Source organism: Simochromis diagramma, unplaced genomic scaffold (assembly GCF_900408965.1).
Source record: "Simochromis diagramma unplaced genomic scaffold, fSimDia1.1 OVJJ01000449.1, whole genome shotgun sequence".
NCBI classification, from domain to species: domain Eukaryota; kingdom Metazoa; phylum Chordata; class Actinopteri; order Cichliformes; family Cichlidae; genus Simochromis; species Simochromis diagramma.
The window spans coordinates 1,655,558-1,680,507 of NW_024387274.1; the positions used below are offsets into that span (position 1 = coordinate 1,655,558).

The 24,950-nt window shown below is 41.1% G+C and overlaps 1 protein-coding gene and 1 long non-coding RNA gene across 3 annotated transcripts in view; one reads left to right on the plus strand and one right to left on the minus strand.

Moving 5' to 3' along the window:
* Positions 1-24,950, minus strand: part of thsd7aa (thrombospondin, type I, domain containing 7Aa) — a 178,677-nt gene that overhangs the window by 84,579 nt on the left and 69,148 nt on the right. For both annotated transcript variants that reach the window (XR_005691678.1, XM_040002628.1), the window contains exons 5-6: positions 8,401-8,556; positions 5,414-5,617 (exon numbers count right to left, since the gene is read on the minus strand). Coding sequence is in view for 1 of the 2 variants with exons in the window: in XM_040002628.1 (XP_039858562.1) it covers positions 5,414-5,617; positions 8,401-8,556 (360 nt within the window). In the remaining variant the exon portion in view is untranslated. The remainder of the gene's footprint in view (positions 1-5,413; positions 5,618-8,400; positions 8,557-24,950) is intronic.
* On the plus strand, positions 2,909-16,860 carry LOC120715618. The gene is made up of 3 exons (XR_005691686.1): positions 2,909-2,923; positions 7,204-7,205; positions 16,676-16,860. It is a non-coding gene; the product is annotated as an uncharacterized LOC120715618 (long non-coding RNA).

Consider the following 24,950-nt stretch of genomic DNA (forward strand, 5'->3'; position numbering starts at 1 on the left):
TGAAATTAAGTGCCTTCACCTGCACTGTACTTAGCTGAAACTTGATAAGTCTCAAGCCAATGTGTATTTTTAATGCACTGCTGAGCTATTTTGTATTGTTTTAAATGTGTGTTTCCTATGCACTTTTTCCCTTTGAAATGAGAATAATTTGTTGTACAACATAGAATATTTTGAAAGAAATTTCCGTATTTTCACGACCATAAGGCGCACTTAAAAGTCTTAGATTTTCTTCAAAAAGTACGGCGCGCCCTATAGCGCAGTGCGCCCTGTGTGTTGTAAGGAGGACGTAGTAGAGAACACCATGAGAAGGCTAAAGGGTGAAGTGTGGGCGTTGATCGTATATACCGGACAATCGCACATACCTGTATAAAAGAACAGGTATGTGCATTATGTGGAACATCGTTGTTTTAACAACCCTGAAAATGGCAAAGAGACACGCTTATGAAGCACAGTTTAAACTGAAGGCCATCAGCTATGCGGAGGAACATGGAAATCGAGCAGCCGCGAGAGAATTTAAGATTAACGAATCGATGGTTTGCAAATGGAGGAAGCTAGAAAACAAGCTCCGGCAGGTCAAGAAAACGCAGTTGAGTTTCCGCGGACATAAGGCGAGGTGGCCCGAGTTGGAGGAAAGACTCGAGCGGTGGATCATCGAGCAAAGAACGAGTGGGAGAAGCGTTTCGACGGTCACCATTAGGCTAAAAGCAGTTTCACTAGCTGAAGAGATGAACATTGAACATTTCCAAGGAGGTCCGTCTTGGTGCTTTCGTTTTATGAAACGGTGCCATTTTTCCATCCGGACCAGGACTACGGTAGCGCAGCAACTTCCAGCGGATTATAAGGAAAAGCTGGCCATCTTCCACTCCTACTGCAGCAAACACATCGGCGACAAAAACATCCAGCCCAGCCACATCACAAACATGGACGAGGTCCCGCTCACTTTTGACATCCCGGTGAGTCACACTGTGGAGAAGAAGGGGACCAGCACGGTAGCGATACGCACAACGGGGTATGAAAAGTCTTCTTTCACTGTTGTGCTTGGCTGCCATGCTAATGGACAGAAACTGCCGCCTATGGTGATTTTTAAGCGAAAGACTTTGCCTAAAGAGAAGTTTCCAGCAGAAATCATCATTAAGGCAAATGAAAAGGGCTGGATGGATGAGGAAATGATGAAAGAGTGGCTGAGGGAGGTGTATGTAAGGAGACCAGGTGGTTTTTTCCACGCATCACCATCGCTCTTAATCTGTGACTCTATGCGTGCCCATCTCACAACCGATGTGAAAAAACTAGTGAAACAAATGAACTGTGAGCTTGCTGTCATTCCGGGAGGCCTGACAAAGGAACTCCAACCGCTGGGCATCGGTGTGAACCGCCCGTTCAAAGTAAGGCTGCGAGCGGCCTGGGAGCGATGGATGACCGATGGAGACCACCGTTTCACCAAGAGTGGAAGGCAGCGCCGGGCGAGTTACGCCACAATTTGCCAATGGATTGTAGATGCTTGGGCTAACATGTCTGCTGGCACTGTTGTTCGAGCTTTCGCAAAAGCCGGCATCGTTTCCGAGGAGCCGCACGGCACGGAAAGTGACTCTGACGGTGAAGACAGTGAACCTGGCATGTTTGATGGAGATTTAGCGCAGCTGTTCAATTCAGACACAGAGGATGAGGACTTCGATGGGTTTGATTGATGATAAAAATGTGAGTACCAAACTTTGTTTTGCTCCTGCTTTATTTTTAAATACGCACACTTGTATGCTTGTGTGTTGTTGATGATGACGATTACCGGTAATAGAAATGTGAGTAAGGTACCGAACTCAGGTTTGCTCCCGCTTTATTTTTAAATACGCATACGGTACTTGTATGCGCCCTATAATCCAGTGCGCCTTATGTGTGTGTTAAATACAGTAATGGCACACATAACTGAGACTGCGCCTTTTAGTACAGTTCGTCTTATGGTCGTGAAAATACGGTTAGAAGCACTACAAGCAACCAGTAGTAATAATAAGTTACAGGCATGATAGCTTAAATGTTGAACTACTGTGTTCTGGCCTGGTCCCCAGGTCAGGTTTTTTCCCTTTGCTTATTTGGATTGGATTGGTTTTGAGGACCTGAGAAGAATTGAGGATCCCTTTTCCAGTACTGGATGGCGAGCCCAGCCCAAAGAGCCGGATGAACTGGTAGATTGTAACCCGACTGGTTACAAACACACTGAGTGACTATTGAACATTGAAAGACTGAAATTGACTTTAAAAAAGACACAAAAGACAATATATCCTTGGGTCGACCATTTGTGGGGTTTATTTTATTTTGTTTTCAAGAAGCGCGCTCTACTTTTGTTAAATGTGCACAACTTTAATAATTGCTAATAAATGCAATTGTGTTTTCTACACCTACTGTGTACAAGTCCTCTGTTGTCATACACCCTTGGCTCCTACGGATCTAGAACCTGTCTGATCTGGTCCATATTTCCCTTCTGTCCTCGTACTGTGGTTAAAGGTAACTATACTGCCTGCACTACATGCAAAGAAGGCAAGAAGTAGCACTAACAGGTCTAGTATTGCACCACCAGTGTTACAACTGCCTGGTACACTTTCTGTGGTAATGGAACCATAAATTCTACTGTCTATGGAAAGAGAATGTCCAGCCATGTGTTTGTGACTACAAGCTGAAGCACACTTGGGTTCTGATCCAAAACACACCTGCAAGTCCACCTCTGAATGGCTAAAGAAAAACACAATGAAGACTCAGGAGTGACTTAGTCAAAGTCCTGACTTGAATCTGACTGAGATGCTCTGGGATGAGCGATTCATGCTCAACCCACCAACATGGCTGAATTACACCAATTCTGCAAAGACGAGTGGGACAGAATTCATCCACAGCGCTGTAAAAGATTCATTGCCAGTTATTGCAAATCTTGACTGGAGTTGTTGCTGCTAAGGGTGGCCAAACCAGTTTTGGAGATAAAATATCTGTATTTCAGGTTCGGACCACGCCTACAAACACACCCCTTCCGGTTCTTATCTGTAGGAGCTGCTATCAGTCCCCTCCGAGGCCTTCCCCAAACCAGAGCTCAATTCATGTTTAAGCCATTCACCTTTATCTACTAAAAACACTGTCAAACCTAAAACATACAGGACATGGGCCCAGGTAGTGAAATTAGATTTAGGGGCAATCCCTTTTTCACACAGGGTCATGTAATCCCCTTAATAATAAACACCTTATTTTAGAAACAGCATTTTGTATTTAACTAGTAACAAACAAAACCCGAAACCATAACTCACAGAACAACATGCAGGAAAAAACATAAGGAGGTGACATAGGGGATGAGGAGTGGAGAATGAAGCGCAGAGAGACACAGATATTCACCAAGTTACACAGACAGTGCAAGGACAAACAGAGGCAAACACACACTATAAATACACACCAGATAATGAGGAAATGACACGCAGGGGTGGAGACAGCTGAAACTAATGGCATAACGAGACACAGACCTTCAAAGTAAAACAGGAAACTCACAAACTGTTTTGCACCACAAACTCAGGGACATGAACAGAGCACAGGGGAGAAGAACACAGGTAGGAACAATAAAACACTAAACACCAGAACCAAAACCCGAAGAACTAAGAAAACAAGAATTAACCCGAAACATAAGATGCCACCAATAATAAACACAAAACACTGGGTCTAACAACCCAGGACCATGACACAGTTTGACCACTACAACAACAATAGACCACAAACTCAGAATCCCAAGATTCTGCCTCCTCAGGCAAGAAGCTGACGAGCATAAAATGCAAAACTGCAAAACTACCAGACTGAGAAGCAGCTTAATTCCAGAAGCTCTGAGACTTCTCAATGCATAAGTGGACAAAAACTGATATTGCAGCACCTTAACCACTACTGACACTTACTGACACCATCACTTTATCACTGCTGGTCATCAAGCCCTTTTGCTGCTAAAGTATTTATACCTACATTCTATATCCATACTCCATACTGGTACTCAGGTTGTTGCACTCTATTTATCGTATTATTTTATTACTTGTTATTCTGTTTTCTTAACCCCCCCCCCCCCAAACTATTTATTTATTACTTTTGAAAAAATAATTCTGTTTCTTCGTTATTCTCTTTCTTTTTTCTTTTTGCTCCGGGACCATGTGTACATAATTTCGTTCACCTCATGTATACATGTGATGCAAATGACAAGAAATCTCCTTGAATCGTTGAATCCTTATGTCTGTGTAAGTGAGAGGAGAATTCCTGAGGCAAAGTAGCTATGCACTCACACTAGAACATGATGAAATTGGTCATAACAGCACAAACAATAGGGAAATCTACGTTAAATACAGTAAATACCGTGTTGGGCAAGGAGCATATTGAGATTAACCAGGATGGATCAATAGGGAGGACAAGAATCTCTGCATCAATCAAAGTGAAAAGACTGACCTACATCACACTGACTACAACCTAAAAAAATGATTCATTTACATCATCGATGTAGTGTGTCTCATTGCCAAACAATTCTAAACCACTAAGACTTTTACTTTAAACATATGCATTTCTAAAATGATGCTATCTTTTGATTGTGGAAAAACACACAGAGATGTGAATGGGACGGCAGACTACGATAAAATCATCGATGGACTACTTAGAAATAAATAATCATCCTAAAAGGTGTAAGAAACATCCCAGCACAGGTGCCACACAGCCTCCTAAAGTATGATGTACATAACACATTATCACCCACCCTTAGGCGAGCTTTCACAGCAGCTTTAAAGGCATGTGCATCATGATGAGTGGATGTCTATCAACAAATTTATAAGCCACTGTCCAATTTTCCATTATCAAGATAAAATTCACTCATGCTCACATCTTACTCCTTATTGTGCTTCTATCTGTGTGACATGCCTAGTGTGAAATGTCAGTGCCAACTGAAAGACAACTGTGTGATAAAGCCAGTGCGAGTGGGACCGCAGGTCATCTGTCATCCATACCTGCACAGAGGGCAACAGGAAAACTCAGTGACAGTGGAGAAATGCCCCTGACTTTCCACTGGCACTGTTTCTGTGGTGATGGCACATAGTGTGCCAAAATTACATAAAGTATTTTTAAAGTAGACAATTTTAAGCATAATTGTCACGTGACTCTGTGTGAATTACACCTTCTGTAAACATTATCCTCTGTCTACTCAGAGAGACCTGACTACAGAAAATCATCAGTGTTTTGAGTTTTCTACAGTATGAAGATAGTACCCTGGGGATGTTTTGCTAGCAGAGTGATAGATAATTTATGGAAAGTGTCAAAACACCATAGTAGCTTTTGCTTGGAACCAAAACTTAAAGGCAATCTCCAAGCACTTCAGAGACCAGCTACTCCTAAAGCTCGGACTAGGATAAATATGTTCACATATACTCACCGTCACTATTGACACACTGGACCTGAGGGATCTGGGTTCCTGGTCCACACTTCTCCTCATTATCTGGGATACAGTCCTCCAGTTTAACCACCAGCCAGTCGTAGCAGCTCGGGTCTTCACATGGTATGGCCTCCACCAGGTGGGGGCAGTTTCCTGTCCCACCTGTTGGTTCATTGATGATTCTCCTCTTCCTCAATTTAAAGCCTTTGGGGGAACAACAGAAATCTAATGAGCTACATGATCTCAAACTAATAAACTATGGCTACCCCTGTGTGTAAGCTTGTGTACAACTGTAGCATATTTTTTCACCAGATGTTTTTTATTGAAATATTGCTTTTAACAGTCCATTGTTACATGTAGCACAAGTGACTGAGATCATGCTTTTGCTGGAGCAGCTCCAAAACTGTGGAACGGTCTCCCTTTAGAGATTTTTAGTTTTATTTTCGTTGTTTTTAGTTGATTCTATGCGGTTTTATCTTGTTTTTTAATATAGGGCTGTTTTAATTTTTATGTATTGTGTGTTTTATTTATTTATATTTGCTGTTTTCTGTTATTCTATTGTTTTTGACCTATTTTCTGTACGGCACTTTTGTCCTGTGCTGGGTATTTTAAAGTGCTTTATAAATAAAATTGGATGGATTAGGAGTTAAATTAACAAAGATTCAAAGAACTTTGCATGATGAATAATGCGATGCATATATCTATCACACCCGCTACTTCCACAAAGCCACCAGCATTGTGGAAAACCCCCCACACACAAGCTTCAATCTGCTGCCTTCTGGCAATAGGTACCGGGCGCTCACTGCCAGACCGCGAAACAGTTTCTTCGCCCAAGCCGCCAGACTCCTGAACACACTGGACTAACACACACACACACACCTTCATATATCAAGTTACTTTCTGCACAACCTACTGTCATTGTTGCGCTTTTCTATTGCATGTTTGTGTCTGCGCTGTCTTGTGCCTGTATTGTTCTGTTTCTTTTGAAATTTTTGCACACTTGCACTTTATGTAGTCCTGCGTTGATTGTCTGTTATATGTTGCACATGACTAATGCCTGAAGACAAAAATTAATTTGGGAAATTGTTTGATCGGCAAGAGTTGAGGTGGGGATTAGGGTTGTATAAACGAAGATGAGGACTGAATGCTATACTCTCAGTCATCACTGACTTGCTATCTGCAGAGTGTATCATGGATGCAATAACTGAAAGGCAGGAGTGAAGGCTATGTGATAAGTTATGAATCTTTGTTTTGACATGAAGATTTTGGCTCTGTTTATTTTTAATTTTGCATTATTCATTGTGTCCTAAAACCATTTCACCTTTTGAAAAGGCAACTGTCATCTACTAAATTCAGTCAGCTGTGGCTAATTAACATTAATTAAAATGATAGCACTGCAGTTTTATCCAGGTCACATGTCTTATTCTTGAACACTGCTGACTGCATAAATTGAGGACACATAGCTTGGGACTTGGTCAAGGATGTCATAGGTTGTCTATATAGTAAAACATGATGGCAACCTCCCTCTTGTGGAATTCAGAAAGTGAAATGTATGTGACATAGAAAATAAGTGCTCAGTTTGCTGTTGAACACTTACTTTGATATAAATCTGACACTTTTTTTTACTGTTTTGCCACTGTACTGTACCACGGTAGATGTTACTGGGAAAAGATGTGTGTGCAGTGAAGACTTTCAGTTTTAAAAGGTTTAACAAAATTCCTTACATGCACTTTTATACATAGTCCCATATTTTCAGACGTCCAACTTTACATTCAAAACTGACTGAAAAGCAGTTTCTTTATTCAGTCAGTTAGTTAGTTAGTCAGTCACAAATGACTTGAATTTCAATTCAAGTGTTGAACTAATAAACCTATGAGAGAGATAGAAAATACTTTAGGAGTGGCCAAGTCAGCAATTTGATTGTATTTGTATTCTTTATCCAGCTCAGTGACATTGGAAGGACACAGGAGACGAATAAAGTGGCTGATCACAAAATACTTTCCTTGGTTAAGAACACTCTTAATGAGGTCATTTTTCAAATCTACAATCAAGACACACCTTTCTGAATGAAATGCCTTCATGAAGGAAAATCATTGGCTTTACAGTAAAATTTTGGACCCCTGGTAAAACCCAACAACAGGAACACAAGATTAGATGTTAACAGAAAACAGTTCTGAAAAAAATAGTTCTGAAAACAAACAAACAAAACAAAAATAAAAACATATGAAAACAAGATTAAATTGAATCACAAGAAGAAGGAAGAGAAAAGCAAAGATAAGGAAAGGAACGCCTCATGATTCAAAAAATACCACATGGCATGGACATGTGAAACCAATTCACTAGTGTTTATTGATGACGTGACTGCAAATTGAAGTTGCCAGATAATTTCTGAAGTGCACAGGTTATACTCAGGACGACAGCTGCAAAAAAGGTCTGACAAAGTATCTCAAGGGAGGGAATGGACTGACAGTGACACACGATAAAAGTAAATAAAGCCAGAAGGATCCATTTCAACAATTTCTAGTCATCCTTTTAATTCGATGTTCTTCATTAAGGCAGAGTCATGGTGGACACTGCTGTTCCAGGGATAACTAGAGATGAAGCAGTGACTGTGTCAACTCTACTGATGGACTAACATCCCCACGACAGCAGTCAGAGACCCATTCCAACTGTATGGCTTCTGTAATTGATTTTGACTTTATTGTCAACATCAAGTTTAACATTTGAAATACACAATCAAAAACACATTAAAATACTATAGAATATGAAGGTAGAATATTTTGTACATTGTAAATCTGGGTAAAAGTCAATGCACTGCAAATTTTGTTGGCTTATTTGTTTTATTGGGGCACAATAACAACCGTAGGGCAGATGAAGGGGTATGCAATTTTTAAAGGGAGATTTCAGGAAAGTAAACCCTACAGAACTCCTTTGATTAGTCACTTTATGACACAATATACTATTGTAACCCTAACAGTATCTCTTACCTTTCTTGGCTACCTGGTCTTGACAATTTTCATACGTGCAGGGTCCCCACGTGCTCCACGAAGATACCTCACAATCAACAGGACAGCTTATGTGGCAGAGTTGGGTGGTGTTTGGAGGAATACCCAGACAAAGCTTACTGTCCACTGGCCGCAGTGCTATAGAGACACAGACAAGGACAAAGACACAGTGTTAATCTATGCCAAAAAGGCTTTAAGACATAGTTTAAAAACAAACTAGCTCAATAAAATGGTAAATGGACTTATATAGTTCTTATATAGGGCTTTTCTACTCTACCTGAGCACTCAAAGCCTTGTAAAGTGATTAGAAAGTACTCAAATATCTGTTCAGTAAGTGGTGCTGAGGGTGATAATCCATGTATTTTCCGCATATACCCACAGTCATGTGACTTCTAAACCACATGACAGACGGCATAGTGAGTCACACTGATTTCAAATTGCAACCGCAGGAGAGAATTTACAAAACCAAATTTTTATTCTTTAAAAAAAACCTTGCTAGATGTTTGGCCTGATTGTCAGTTGACCTCTGCTCCATCAGCTGCAGATGGCTGTCTGCAAGGTCGTCAGGCTGATGAGTCATCATAGTTGTGTCACAGCAGAACTCATGCACATACAAATTGCTTAGCCAAAGGTGTGTCCTTTAATAGCGTTGCTCAGTAGGCAGTAGACGACATGCCCTTGAGTGCTAATGTGGCAAAAGCTGGCGGATGAGCAATCCAGTCACTTTATCATGGACTACTGGTGGTTCTGTTGTTAATATTTTGGGAATAGCGGGTAAGATAGAAAGCAGTCATTTTTTTTCTCATAGTGTTACAACCACCATGGCCACTGCCCTGTGATGCTCTGGGTGAGTGAAACAGAGCTGGGCCCCAGAGCAAGAGTTTGTCCGTTTGAGTCACTCCTGTCATATCTAATTTTCTTTCTTGCTAGAAAGTTCAAAAAGTACTTCAAGCTGAGATCTAGGCTGGCTTAAGTTATTGATGTGATTTATAGACTGCCATTCAACAGTTATTCAACATCAACAAAAAGATTTTTTTAAGCTTGCAATCTGCAGCTGTTTGGAAATAAGTCCAGAGGACCTCCTCATCTTGTGTAAATCTACAATTTTCCCTCTTGGAACTTTTTGTTCTCATTCCAAGATATTCCATCTTTGCCTCTCTTTGTCTCCAAACTGCTCAGTTTGAACTTTACCTCTGATATACTCAGTTCTAATCGTATTCCTCCTGATTACACCTGTTTTACAGGAGGAGATCACTGACATGGGTTTTCATCATCAGGCTGTCCAACCTCTCCCTGACTCGTGCCACTGTTCCTACTTGTCTGAGGGCCTGCACCATCATTCCCATCCCCCAAATACTGGAATAGACAGCCTCAGTGACTACAGACCTATAGCTCTCATGTCTGTAGCCATGAAGTGTTTCTCAGCACACCAGAGACTGCCTGCCTCCCTCCTCGTTTAACCCCCACCAGTTTGCTGAAGAAGCAAATCAGTCCACAGAGGATGCCATTACTATCACCCTTCACAGAGCACTGAGCCATCTTGAGAACAGGAAGATCTACATGAGGATGCTCTCCGTGGACTACAGCTTAGCGTTCAGCAACACAATCCCAAACATCCTCATCACCAAACTGACGGACTCTACTTAGACCTAGTCCAATGCAAGGTTGTTATCGTTAACAAAAACGAACCAAATAACGAACACTAAAAGTAAAAAAACATTTTTGTTGGATGGATGATGGATGTAGAAATAAAAATAAAAAACGAGACTTTGTAAAAAAAAAAAAAAAAAAAAGGAAAACTAACTAAAACTAGAATGAGCTTTAACAAAACTAACCAAAATTAACTGAATTTATATAGAAAATGTGTTTAGTTTTCGATGATGTGTGTGTCTGTCATACATTTGTCCAGACACGTGCAGAGGGTGGGGGTGGAAGGGGCTTGAGCACCGGCCCCTTTCCCGATGGTGCCCTAGTTTTCTTTTTACTTATTTGAACCATTGCATTAATCAGCAGCATTTGCAGAGTTCCATATTGACTTGTCTGATGCATACGAATATGTAGAAGAAATCTACCTACACTCATTCATTGCCCGATGTTGTAATTGTGTCTACTAAATTCATCTTAATTACAAAGTTACTCTGCCATTATTACAGAAGAAAGTGATATGAATGATTCATAATGTTAAATATAGAGAACATACAAATAAATTATTTATAATATCAAAATTATTAAAATTAGGAGATTTAGTGAAATTACGGACACTATTAATTATGTTTAAGGCTAAAAATAATATTTTGCCCTTTAAGTTACAAAGAGTATTTTTAATGTGTTCAGGGGGAGAAGATAGCAGAAGGAAATTTTATTTTAAGCATCAGTTAGCTAGGACAACACAAAGATTAATGAGTCCAACGGTTAGGGGTATACGACTGTGGAACTCACTTCATTATAATTTAAAGAATTGTATAAGTTTACATTGTTTTAAAAAGTGTTACATGCTTAAAACAATAACTCAATATGAAGAATGTGAATGAAATTGGAGTTCATTGTAAAAGGATCCATTATAATTTTTTGTTTTATTTATTTTAATTTTTTGTTTTATTTATTTTAATTTTACTTTTCTCCTTGTTACTATGTGGGGTGGTATATTCTGATTGTAAATTTGTTGTTTGGTTTGGGTTAGGACCGGAGATAAATGTTAATATTAGTTTGTTCCCTGATTTTTGGTGCCCACTTGTAATATAAATTGGATTGTAGATAGGGGGCGGGGTTTAATAAGAATATTTTCTTCTTCCTGCTCCTTTTCACACATGGTTGCAGTGCTTTTTGATAGAAAGTGTGGTTGGTTTGTTTGATCTGTTGTACCAAGTGTGAAATAAATAAATAAATGAATTGAAATATATCTTTTATAGTTACCTGATATCAATGGATGTTCATCTGCCCTACATTAATATTTTTTTTAGAAAGAGCCCACAGGTTCATAGGTGTGAATGTGGGTTGTCTGTGTTGGCCCTGCTACAGATCGGCGACCTGCCTCTCGCCCTACTAGCTGGGATAGGCTCCTGGGATAGACGTCTTCCTGATGTATGTATTCCACTTGTTTGTACATAATCCGCTTGTTGTACATACTACTGTTCTCTGAAATTTATTCTTGCTGTCCAGCTATTTATATTTGTATTCCATCCACAGCTTGTGAGGTGAATCCACAATTTTGCTGTACGTGTGCAATAACAAGGCTATTCTATTCTATTCTATTCTATTTTTTCCTTCTTTTTTTTTGGCAATACTGACACAAGCAATACATGGACTCTACAAAGGTTGCACAGGAAGTTCAGCCCCTCCATGTCTCCGAGCACAGTCTCAAGAGCATGGAGGAGATTCTCTGTGCAAGGAAGAACAGGATGGGCAATCTCAGAGCTCCATCAGTGGAGTCAGTTCTAGATTCCTCCTGGTGCATGACAATACCTCAAATGCCTCTATGCAGGCAGTTCCTGGAGGATAAAGGAATTAATACCATTGACAGGCCACCATGCTCTTCTGACCTAAACCCTTCTGGGATATTATCTTTTGGTCCACCCAACACTGCTAGGTTGCACCTCAGATTGACCAGCAGCTCCAGATTTGGAAGGAGACCTCCCAGTATCAATGATAGTGAAAATAGCTGTACATAATGTAATTTCTGTGAGACCGTTATGAGTATTGTTTTTTCTAACAGTTAAAATTCTATTTGTGAAGAAACTGATGAAGTTGTTACCAGTGAAGGTTAAAAGAACAACAGAGCTCTGACTCTTTGTGACTCATACTTCTTTGTGCTGTGCTTCCCAACACCAGAGGGCACTGCTCTGTGCTGCTATGCACCAGCTGAGTAATAACCTTATTGCCAGTTCCTTTCCAGATGAGGATTCATTGCATCAGAGTTAGACAGCTATTATATATAGCATGCCACAGTTTCATGCCCTGTAGGTGTTGCATTGATCATAATGTTCAGTATTCTGAGATATTAAGGTCTCAGTCCCACTGGGGTTTGCTGATCATCTTTAGAGAGCAAATTCTTACATTACAACAACTTAATTATCAGCCAATTAGATCCGAATTAAAAATCACAAGTTCTGCAATGACAGTAGCTCTAAGAAATTATATCACTGCTGTGGTCAAAAGCAATTAACTAGTCAGCAACAAAATCTGTTTGTTTTTAATGTTTTGGTAGAGTTTGGAACAAATATTAGAGCATAGTTTAATTAAGCATCTGTTGAGAGGTGTGTGAGGCCACCAGTGTAACATGTGCTCAATAGAGCTCACTTACCCATCTTAAAATATCGCAAGGTTTCAGATTATTTTGTTTTACTGGGATGTTCTGGCAACAAAATACTAATAATCATACCAGAAAAAATTAGGCTAAGCAAAATAGACTGGTGGAGCTGGATTAAGTGGGATCAGGATACACAAAGTGACTCTAAGACATTCCAGTCAGTAATATGGTCCTCTCTCTCTTTGAGAGAAATCTCTAAAAAGGAGCCACTAAACCAATCAAAACCTTAAGATGGATAAAGTCACTAATTTACAGCATTCAATGAGTCACTGAGTTGCTAATACAACATAAGTTTTAATGCAATAATAAAAATTGTTTGCAAACTGAGAAAACATGAATAAAGAAAGAAAAACACATGAAAGTATTTTTACCTGATGGCTTCACTGCGAAGTTCTACGAACATTTCTGCTCACTTCCATCTCCACTACTCATAAGAATGACCTCAGATTTTAAAACCAGTCTCACCAAGTTTGAACACAGCAATGATCACCCTGCTTTTCAAACCAAATAAAGATTACGCCAGCCTCTCTGACTGTCAGCTGCTTTCTCAAATCAATACAGACATTAGAATTATAAATGAGGCTCAGGCATCTAGACAAGACAAAATCATACCAATTCTAATTCATCCTGACCAGACTGATGTTATTAAAGGTAAACAACTTTTACTTATCAATAAATCTCACATTTTAATCTTATCCTCACGCTCCACAATGTTACTAGATAAGGATGTCTTCTCTTTGCCTCGCTCTTTACATTTTTAATAGAGCCAGTAGAGGATTTAATCAGACAAAATGAAAATATCAAAAATGTATTCAAACAGCCACCATAGACCATGAAGCCATTTTTTATGCAGATGATATTTTATAAAAATACAAATGTATAATTTCTGCATTATAAAAATATTAATTAAGCACACAACAGAAGGAAAAACTCAATATAAAAATGTATCAAATGGGATTTTAGATGCATACACTATTCTGAAAACACCCGTAACACCTAAATGCAACCTGGCAGTGCAGCCCAGTCAAGACACTGATCAGCTACAGCATCTTCCCTGTTGGTTTGCCACATCCTGTTGTCTCCACAACGCTGCGTTCTAAGTGACTTGTCATCTGTTCAACTGCAAGGTTCCAATGTAGCCCTTACTGTTGCCAAGAAGGTAACAATTTTGACAATTTTTAAAGTGTAAATTACAAAATTATATAAGCATTGTGAAATAGAAGAATCGAAAGGTCTTCTGATAAATCATATGCCTGGAGATGGAAATGTCTTAAGTTAACCAGATCAGGACCTTAATAATCAAAAATTATTTATTAAGGGCTTCTGACAGAGAAACAGTTGCAAAGTGCACAGAAAGAGTAAAATAAATAAGAAATTAATAGAACATTAATAGACACAATAAAATAGAACAGGTACTTTTAAAATAAATAATTCATAATTCAATGAACTAAAAGTAAGCTTTTTATTCCCAGGCCAGTGGTCTAGTTCAAGCAACCAAAACTGCATTTACTCTAATCCACTTCCCCCTCAGGGTCATTTTCACTGACTGTCAGTATCCCACTTCTGTCCAACCCAGTTAATTTTGGAATATTCTCGATCTCCTCGTCTTAACCTGCATGGCGAGGCAACACCGGACTGAGCAAAGTCAAGTTTAGCACATTTCTCTTCCCGTCTGTGTCCCTGGTTTCTGGTCATGAGGATGTTGTGTAATGGGTGTCTGTAGTTCACAAGGGTGTCTGTAGAGCCACACCTTTCTTTTTTGACCCTCCTCTCATCCCATTTGTAAAAGTGCATTGATGTTTCTAGCAATATTAATGAATGGGTGAGTGCAACTGGCACTAATCAGTATACTCAGGTCAGTACATGATCTAATTAATAGAAATACTAAATCATAATATGTGGGGGATTTTTGGTTTTCAATAAAAGTTTAGTTTTATTAATTCTATATTTTTGTTTTAAGCTGTTTCTTTTTCGATTTGCTCTCCAGGCTTGATGGAGGTGTTTCAGAGTTGTTCTTTGCTGGTTTTAAAGACACTTTCAGTCCAATGCTCGTACCTGCAGGGGGTTGTTTTCCAAACCCAGTTTTAACCTTGCAACCATGCAAATGAAACTGTATAGGATCAAGTGTGAAACTCCTATTAACTATTTGGGCTGAATTTTGTAGACCAGATAAACTAAACAGCCCTATTTTGAGTTGTTAGATCATGCCATCATGTGAAAATGACTTCTGCATATTTTTAAATTACACTTTATTATAAATTCAACATGATGTCACAAAGTTTTGGATGTCTTAACATCAGGTTTATTAATGTACTCTGGACTCTCTACTTTTTAGGACTGGGATTATAACAGTAATTTAAAAATCAGATGAAAGTTCTATGATTATTTTAATCAAAGAACAAAACACGTCAAATGCATTCAGTTAGAAAGTTCTACAAAAAGACAGAGATGGGGGTTGTCTGTGGAAGGAAAGCTCTTATTTCACATCGAATCCTTAAGAAGTGACAATAGTTTCAATGTAATTGATTTGAATGACAAGGACTAAAATGAGACAAGCAAAAATTCCTAATTTTAACATGTTCCTAAATGTTAGGAGCATACAAAGAAGAGGATTGGTTTTATAACATCCATAACAGGGCTGGAGCCTATCCCAGCTGTCATAGGGCGACAGACCCTGGACAGATCACCATTCTGTCGCAGACACATAGAGACAGACACCCATTCGCACTCACATTCACGGGCAATTTAGAATCATTAAGGCATGTTATTTAACTAATTGCATGCCTTTCTACTGTGGGAAGCCAGAGTAACCGGACCAAACCCAGACGAACATGAACATGCACACAGAAAGGCCGCGGCCAGATGGTGGAGTCAAACCCAGGAACTTCTTGCTGTGAGGCAACAGTGCTAACCACCGCACCACCGTGCTGCCCTTTTTCTTTAAAAACAGTGTTCTGTAGTGACCAAGACATCGATTTACTGATCCACACTACTAGGATCTACAGCAATGACATCAGAATTTCATTCCGACAGGAGCACTGTAGTAGGGATGGTAACAAAGAGAGGGAAGGTAATCAGAACTGAGGAGAGAAGGCAACTGAGGCAAACACTGAGAACAGATACAAGTACCTTGGAATCGCACAGGCAAATGGGAACCATGAACAGAACAGCTCTTTACTGTCTTTACTTATTGTACATGTACAACGAAAGAGGCTGCTAGAAACGCCACAACCCCAAGTTGGAAGGAGACTGTGGACTAGTGATTGACAGAACCACTGTCCAGGATTAAACAGCAAACATCTATGAGTACATCAGGAAAATGGCCACAACTGATCATGTGCTTAGTGAATACCTCAGACAGCAGGAACCCAAGAAAGAAGTGGGGCAAGGAGGTCATGGAAGAACAGGCCCCTGTATGGCATATACCACTGGCAGACAGCAGAAGTGACTGATATCAAAATTCCTACCAATAGCTTGACAAAGCTGAACACAGTGCACTGCATATGGCAGCACAGGAGCATGCGACATCGATAGAGGCTGCCATCTACCACACCAGGCAAGACTCAAGGTGCAGGATGTGTGAAGATGCCCTGAAAGATTCCAGCACATACCAGCAGGGTACAAGATGCTAGCAGGCAGGACACACATGCAAAGAAACTGGACAAGCAGAGGAAGAGGCCTATAACGATAGCTGTAGCTATACCAAGTGATAGCAACATCAGGAAGAGGGAACACAAGAAGCTTGAGAAATACCAAGGACTGAGAGAGGAGCTCGGGAAGATGTGGAATATGAAGGCAATAACTGCCATGCAAATTATATCCACTTGTATATCTCTTCTAAGCCCCAACATGTATCTAAACTACAGATTTTGCAAAGGTGATTGGACTCTATTAAACATTGGATGGCTTGTGGTGGACCACTAGAGGGCTCCACTCACACCCAGTGTATAGGAAGTGTGTTCCTGTGTTTTGTGGCGCGATATGCGCAGTTGATGTTGGAGACGAATAAAGAAGGAGTGAGAACTGAGAGCTGTGTCGTTGATGCTTACCTCCACATTGGTGACCCCTGACTCGAGCATGCAACGGGCCGTAGATAATGCACACTCCGCTATGGATGCATCAGCGGCCGCCGGACCTCCGCCTCCTGTTGTAGCTACGTTCGCTGTGGCGCTTAAACTGCCGGACTTTTGGCTCCATGACCCCCCCGTCATGGTTCGTACACGTGGAGGCTCAGTTCGCCCTTCGCGGCATCTCGGCTGACGACACGAAGTATCACCATGTGGTGGCCTCGCTCGACCCGCTGGCCACCCGTCGCGCGATGGCGCTCCTCCGGGACCCACCCGCCCAAGGGAAATACGCCGCCCTCAAAGAGCTGCTTCTTCGGCGCTATGCCCTCTCTGACACCGAACGAGCCGAAAAGCTCCTCAACCTGTCAGGCTTGGGTGGCGGTACCGCGCTCGAGCTCATGGAGAACATGCTATCGTTGCTCGGGCCAGATGACGGTGGTTTCCTCTTCGTGCACCTCTTCCTCCGCCAACTACCGGCCGCCGCGAGAGCTGTCCTCGCGAACTCTCCGCTTCTGCCTGCGAAGGATTATCGCTCACTGGCTGAAGAAGCGGATCGTATTCTCCTGGCTAGCCGCACTTTCGACGTTCACGCCCTGGCTACGGACACGCCGGCGGCACCTTCCATGCCTCCACCTGCCTCCCCGGAGCATCCGCCCCCTTGCTGACGGCAGGGATTGCTACACGCCGGCACCGCGGAAAGAGCATCTGTTTCTACCATCAGCGTTTTGGCGACAGAGCGCGTCGCTGCCTGCCGCCTTGCGCTTTCACGGCCCCGGGAAACGGACCCGCCAGCGCGCCGTAGCAGCCGCGACCGCTGGCAATACAGAAAGGCTGCTCTTCATAGAGGACTCGCGCTCCGGGAGACGTTTTCTCGTGGACTCCGGCTCCCAGAAGAGCCTCCTTCCCCCTACCGCTGCCGACGGACTAGCAGCGAACTGTGGGCCGCAGCTCATTGCAGCTAACGGCTCTCCCATCAAAACGTTTGGGGAAAGGTTGGTGACTGTTTGTTTTCATGGCCGGGATTTCCAGTGGAACTTTGTTGTTGCTGCTAGCTCTGTACCTATTTTGGGTGCTGATTTCCTGTGTGCTCATGGACTACTTGTCGATGTTGCTAACAGACGTTTAATCGATGCTCTCTCGTTTTCTTCGCTACCCTGTTTTACTTGGGCCGCCGAGTCCCTGATTCGGGCTAATGTAGTGACCTCCGGGGATGCTTTTCAGCGTTTGCTTTTAGAGTTTCCATCGCTGTCTGTCCCTAATTTCTCTAGCACGGTAACGAAGCATGGGGTTGAGCATTATATTCCCACGGTCGGGCCCCCGGTGTTCGCGCGCGCGCGCCGCCTCGACCCCGCGAAACTGTCCGTCACTCGGGAAGAGTTTGCAGCCATGGAGCGCCTTGGCATTGTACAGCGTTCGAACAGTGCATGGGCTTCTCCGCTTCACATGGTGCCCAAATCGGACGGTCGGTGGCGGCCAAGCAGAGATTTCCGCCGTTTAAATAATGCCACGGAGAATGACCATTACCCCATCCCCCACATTCAGGATTTTTCTGCCAATCTCGCCGGAACGTCGATTTTTTTCTAAAATTGACTTGGTGCGGGGGTATCACCAGGTTCCCGTGCGCCCCGAAGACGTTCCTAAAACCGCTGTCATTACCCCCTTCGGCTTGTTCGAGTTTTTGCGCATGCCGTTTGACCTGAAAGGTGCCGCCCAGACCTTTCAGCGGCTGATGGACTCCGTTTTGCGTGGGCTGCCGTTCGTTTTTTTTTATCTGGACGATATATTGGTGGCCAGCTGCTCAGCGAGCCAGCACGAGTCCCATCTGCGCCAGGTTTTCCAGCGTTTGGCAGCGCACGGCCTGATCATCAACCCTTCCAAGTGCCAGTTTGGGTTGCCTGTTCTGGATTTCCTCGGGCACCGCATTTCCGCTGAAGGTGTGGTTCCATTGCCCGACAGAGTCCAGGCCGTTTCGGCTTTCCCGCGTCCCACGTCGGTTAAAGCGTTGCAGGAGTTCTTGGGGATGATAAATTTTTACAACCGCTTTCTCCCCAGAGCTGCCCACCTGCTACAGCCACTCTATGCTGCCTTAAAAGGTAAAACAGCCAAAGATCCGGTTGACTGGCTGCCTGAACGCGTCCGTGCGTTTTCCGCAGCCAAGTCTGCGCTGGCTGACGCCGCCCTGCTGGCCCACCCGCTTCCGTCGGCGGAGATCGCGTTGACCACCGACGCCTCGGACGTGGCAGTGGGTGGAGTGTTGGAACAGCGGGTTTCAGGTCTCTGGCAACCGCTCGCCTTTTTCAGTCGTACGCTCCGGGATACTGAACGGAAGTACAGTGTTTTTGACAGGGATTTTTCCAGTTTAATGGAGAGAAAACACAAGTCCTTGCTTGAACCTAAGGTTAAGGTAATGCAAACTCTCGGTCTTGCCATATTCACTACACAAAGCTTAGCAACTTTTAGCGCTCACTTAAATGTGTTAATATCTGGCTTTTCACAATGCGTGTCACTTCTAACTGTAAATGATTGATGATTTACTTATGTTACTTTGTATTAGAAAAACCTCCCTCACTAAGTCTTTACATTACACTCTTGCTAATTCAATTACACCAGCTTTCCATCAATGTCAAAGTCCACTTTAGAATCTTTCTTTGACTTTTAGAGCTCAACATAGCCAAAGCATCAAGAACTTTTACAGACCTACTTTTAATCCATACGTCGCAAGCAGGTCCCTGAGGGCTGCTCGAAGCCTGCTCACTGTGCAGCATGCAAAGCTGAAAACTATATTAGACAGAAACTCTGCAACTCTCTCACTCAGCTAAAGATCATTTTAGCATTTTTGTTATGAAGCACTTTTTATATTTATCTTGGAAGATGCTATATCAATAAAAAATTACTTTTACTTACTTATCATTGTGTAGCTGTTACTGACTGCATTTGGAAATTTTGGAAATTTGAATTTGCGTGAAAACAAGCTGAGGAATTATTAACAAATACTAGACTTTTAATGGATAATTTGTTTTACTGTAAACACGTTTAGAAAGCCCTTTTATAGTCTTCCTGACCTCTTAAAGCACTTTAGAATATAACATTTATACAGCACCTGACATACGTGGCTTATTTACCACCAACATTGATATTTTTGGACTGTGAGGAATAAGCCAGAGTGCTCTGAACACAGCAGGGCCTCCCACAGCCAGGGCTTGAACCAGGAACCCTCTTAATAAGAAGTGACAGTACTAACCACAATGCCACCATTAAATGCTTAAAACTAGTGGTGTGCGATACTGCATCACCAATACCAATACTTTTCTATAAATAAGGTGGATGCGTCATTGAATTGCTAAATCTCAATTAATTTTCATGACCTTGAGTGTCTTTTGTGATGTTTCCTTTTTTATTATTAAATAGTTAAATCCCAGGACATAATTAGGACAGAGTTTATAATTAAATAGAAATGCTGTATTATCATTTGTTTTTTAGAAAAATCTTAAATTAAAAAGTGCACGGAAACCGGTAAACAAATTAAAACAAACAAGTATTGTTGAGAAACCCCCAAAGCGTCACGTCACGTGACAGCGCAACATCTGAACACAAGAGGGGGGGGGGGACAAAGTGTGCCTGCTCTGCGCTGACACAGGAGCGGTGAGTCTGGCGACCTGGCTGTCTCGTCTTTCATCTGCAGCATTGCAAACAAGAGAGTAACTTAAAGTAAAGAATCGACCTCATCAGGCTATCTCGATCCGATACCGATGACGACTTGGTATCGATACAGTCAATATTTGGATCGATCCGCCGACCACTACTTAAAACCAGAGTACAGAAAACCTGGCACATGCCTTTGACCAACAACAACTTGGTTTCAAAACAACATACGTTGCAGAGTTGGAAAGTGACAAAGTATAAATACTTTGTTACTGTAGGTAAGTAGAATATTCAGGTATCTGTACTTTATCTCAGTAGTTATTTTTCTTGTTTTTTACTTTTTACTTTTACCCCCCACATTTCAACACAAATATCTGTATTTCTACTCCTGACATTTTCAAATCAGGCTCATTACTTTAGGTTCAAAGGTATAATTTATAGCGTTATACTCAGTAGTTTAAGTGGGCCGGGAATGGGTGCAGGTGTCTGTATGTTGTAGTGAGCATCTAGCTTAACCGGCTCTATCCTGGCCATTTGTGGCCACTTCACTTTTCTTTTTTTCAACCATTTTCGTTCTGTTAATGCAAATGGAATGAAACTTCCCAAAGGTGTGTATTTTTTTCAGATTTTTTAATTTTCAACATCAGGTCCTTAATAATGTCAATAATATTCACTGTACACCAAATTGTTCCTCTTGGCTCTATCGTGGCCATTTTTGGCCAATTGAAACCCATTATAACCACCTTTTTTGATTCCTTGTTATTGACAGTACTATATCCTGCGATTTAGGTAAATTTTCTTTCATTCTAAACTCAACACATGAAAATTGTAGTTTTTAATGTTTTTTACCAAATTACATCATTTACCCATTTTTGGCCAATCAAGCAATTTCATGTAATATTCCTCGTTTCTAGTAGCGGCCTTTGATGGCTTACCACACTCCAATGGACCAAAATAATGAAACAATTTTGACATAGGTTTGATCTTAAGGATCTAATAGTTTGTGTTTGTGCATGACATTGCAGCACAAACATGTATTTGCAAGATAGACTGGAATAAATTATGACACATCAAACATTACCACAGGTTGCAGTGAATTTCTGTCGATGCAGACTATTGAGCTTTGAGGTTCCCAGTCAAACTCAGCTTTGAAGCACATGTTAAAAGCACTTTTACTCTTGTATTTTTCATAAAAAGATACCATACCCAAAATATCAACTCAACAAAACAAAACAAAACCCGATCACAGGACATTTTGCAGAGTTCAATGCTACAGCTACAGCTGCAGCACAAACGACAACAAACACTGTTTATAAACATGTCCTGGAGTTTATGCAGGTACAGACAGTGCTACTGCTGTAAGTAAGCCTAACAGCTTCCAGATCATTTATTCTTCAAGCAGTCCTCTGCCCTTGAAGAAAAGACATCTGCCCAAGATGAAGAAACTTCTTCTCCAGATGATGAGAGGACAATCTCCAAAGAAGCTGACCACATTACCACTGATGATGAGTACTAGCCAGTGCCTGAATCCTCTTCTTTGGGGGAGGATTGGGGTTGGGGGGGCATGGAGGTGGAGGCTGAGCAACTGATGGAAAAGAACATAGGAGCATTTTCTGAGACCGAGGAGCCGGTGACTGAGTGGATCCCTCACGAAAGGAAAACCATGTGGGTCCCACCACTGAAGAGAGACTGCTCTACAATCCAGTACCCACTGGTATCAAACCAGGGCTCACCCTGTATGCAGTTTCCTGCATTAGCAGCCTGAGATCTACTTTTGACTTTTTTAAAACAAAGGCGGTCTTTTAGCTGCTGTGCACCCTTACGAACCTGCACAGGAGGCGAAGGTGTGAGGATTGGAGGATTATAGATGAAGTGGAGATGTAAGCTTACACCAGAATAAAGCAATACAAAGCATGTTGGATGACAACACTGGAAGTTCTCAGGAAGTAAAAAAAAAAGGCATGGGGTTCAGACTCCAACTGACGGAGGAGCTCCGAGGACAACGTCTTTACTTCGGTCACATTGGCAGAGGAACTCCTCAGATGAAAACTGGCACAGGGGAAAAACCCAGAGCTTCCTCCCCAGCTCCTCCAGTTGCAACAGTGGAAGATTTTGTTGTCTGTCTTTGGCTTCACCAAAATTACCACGGCGATATCTCACATGCCAAAGCAACAGAGGAATGCGCTTCTTTTGACCACAACACACAGGGAACCAGCAGTTAGTGATGGGTAATAGAGGAAGCCTGGAAGCAAGAAGCAATCCTGGACTACAATAGGCACAAATACAGCTTGGATAACTTAGAGAGGATGCTGGCACCTTGAGTTGTAGAAGGAAAACTAACTGATGGCTCTTTCCTCCAGTCTCCTGGATGTCTTGGGATACGATGTCTTTGTCCCACCGGAAACAACTTCACTGAAGTGGGGGAGTGCTCTACAACCTACAAATGAAGAGTGATCCTGGGAGAGCTGGGACACATGCTTGTGACCTCAACAACTGCAAGACACCCTTGTCCCTAATTCTCAGCCACTTCTGCCAATGATCTCAAGATACAGTAGTCTGAACCAGAGTGTGACCCACACCCCACCAAAAAATGAGAAGAAGGTGCAAAAGGTGCAAAAGCGTAGTAATAATATATAATCTGACTGGTATTCAAAGGGTATAATATATCAATATGAATTATATTTTGGTTTTCATGACTAGGAGTGGTGCTAATTTAAAAAATCAAGTCAACGAAAGTAGAAAAATGTTTTAATATATATTAATTTTATAGTATTTGGTAAACATAAACAGGGGGTGGCCATTTTTGGCCACGAACAAGCTGAGAGGGATTTTTCTTGTTTTTCTGTCACTGCAAAAAAACCCAAAGATGCATAAAAGTCATTGATACTTTTAATCATTGCTATGCATCTAACCTCCATCATGGTTAGAAAATAAATCAGTTTGCATGTATTATTTAGAAAAAAATGGGGATTTTATGCTTTTATCCCTATGTAAATCATTAAAATTATGTGATTTAACTGGTATTTAAAGGGTTAAAATTATGGATTTGATTGAAATTTTGGTCTTGATGAACAGCACTGATGCTAATCTTAAAAACCAAGTCAAAAAAATAATACAAGAAATTTCAGTAGCAATGCAATTATATACAATTGCGAGATTTGAGGTTGTCTTCCAGCTAGTGCAGTGGACAAACAAACTGGTGTTTAAAGGGTTATAAATTTAAAAAGTAATAATTATCTTATATTTATGAAAAGAACTGAAGTTACTTAAAAGCTTTATGCAGAAAAAAATGGCAAAAAACAAACAAACATAAAAATAATAAAACAATTACAGACCTAATCTGTTGGCCACTTTTGGCCACGAACAAGCTGAAAGTGATTTTGAACAAACCAGAGGGTTAAGAGGGATAAGCATAAAGGGAATATTGTTTTTACATTAAATAACCTTTCTACAACATTTCTAATTAGCTCAACAAACATCAGCAAACAAACAAACAATTTGAATACAGGCTGTTGCACAGTGTGTTGGTAGCTAAAGTTCCTGACTTAGTTCCAGGGAGAAAAACAAAGGAGAGCTAACTTCACTCAGAAATAGTGAAAGATCTAAGAAAAGGCAAAACAGGACAGGAAGAAGAGAGGTTACATTTAAATGTAAGGGCTGCTTAGTAACACTGCAGATTTAAAAATTATATGTAATGTCATGTGAAGCATCCTGCAAAAAGTAAGTATACTAATTTTGTGTTATTCAAATGTTGTATTACATTCTGGGTAGTTTTATGCAGGATAAACAGGTTAGCTTACATGTGGTGATTTTTTACTGTAAAGCACTGTGTTGTGCACTGATACACTGTGGCTGTGGTGCTTATGGCTACTGTTGGGTTACATCAAGTGTAGCAGAGATTAATTTACATTTAAGATGATGATGCTTAGATTCATTCAGTGAATCCAATCATTATCCTACCTTTACAGTATACTGTTTATTATTAAGAAAGTATACAGTATATGCTGAGCCACGACAACAGATCTTAGTGTTCCCTCACTTGCAGACTCTCACTTTAACCCCTCATTGTTCTGTTCAGGTTTGTGTCCCCCTCTACCATGTAGGCAACAGAAAATGGTTTTTTTTTTTTAAATTCTCTTTTACTGCTTGTGTCCTAGGTAACAGATTCAAATACATCCATTAGAATTTAGGTTTGAATAAAACTAGTATTTAGTCATGCACTAATATTATATTTGCAGAAGGCCCAGTTACCTGTGCACGAAAATAGATGATAGAATTGTCTTCACTGAGCTACTTTTTATTTTCTTGCTTTATGCCTATGGTATTCACTTTTACTTGAGTAAAGAAGTTGACTCAGTACTTCAAAATTTACTAGAGTATTTCTTAACACAAGTATCTGCACTATACAATGTCTGTACTATGCATGCCACCTCTGTTGAAATAGCATGCATATATAAAAAATTAGTATGAGAATTACAACACAAAATGCTTTCTCAATCTAAGCAACACTTCAAGTA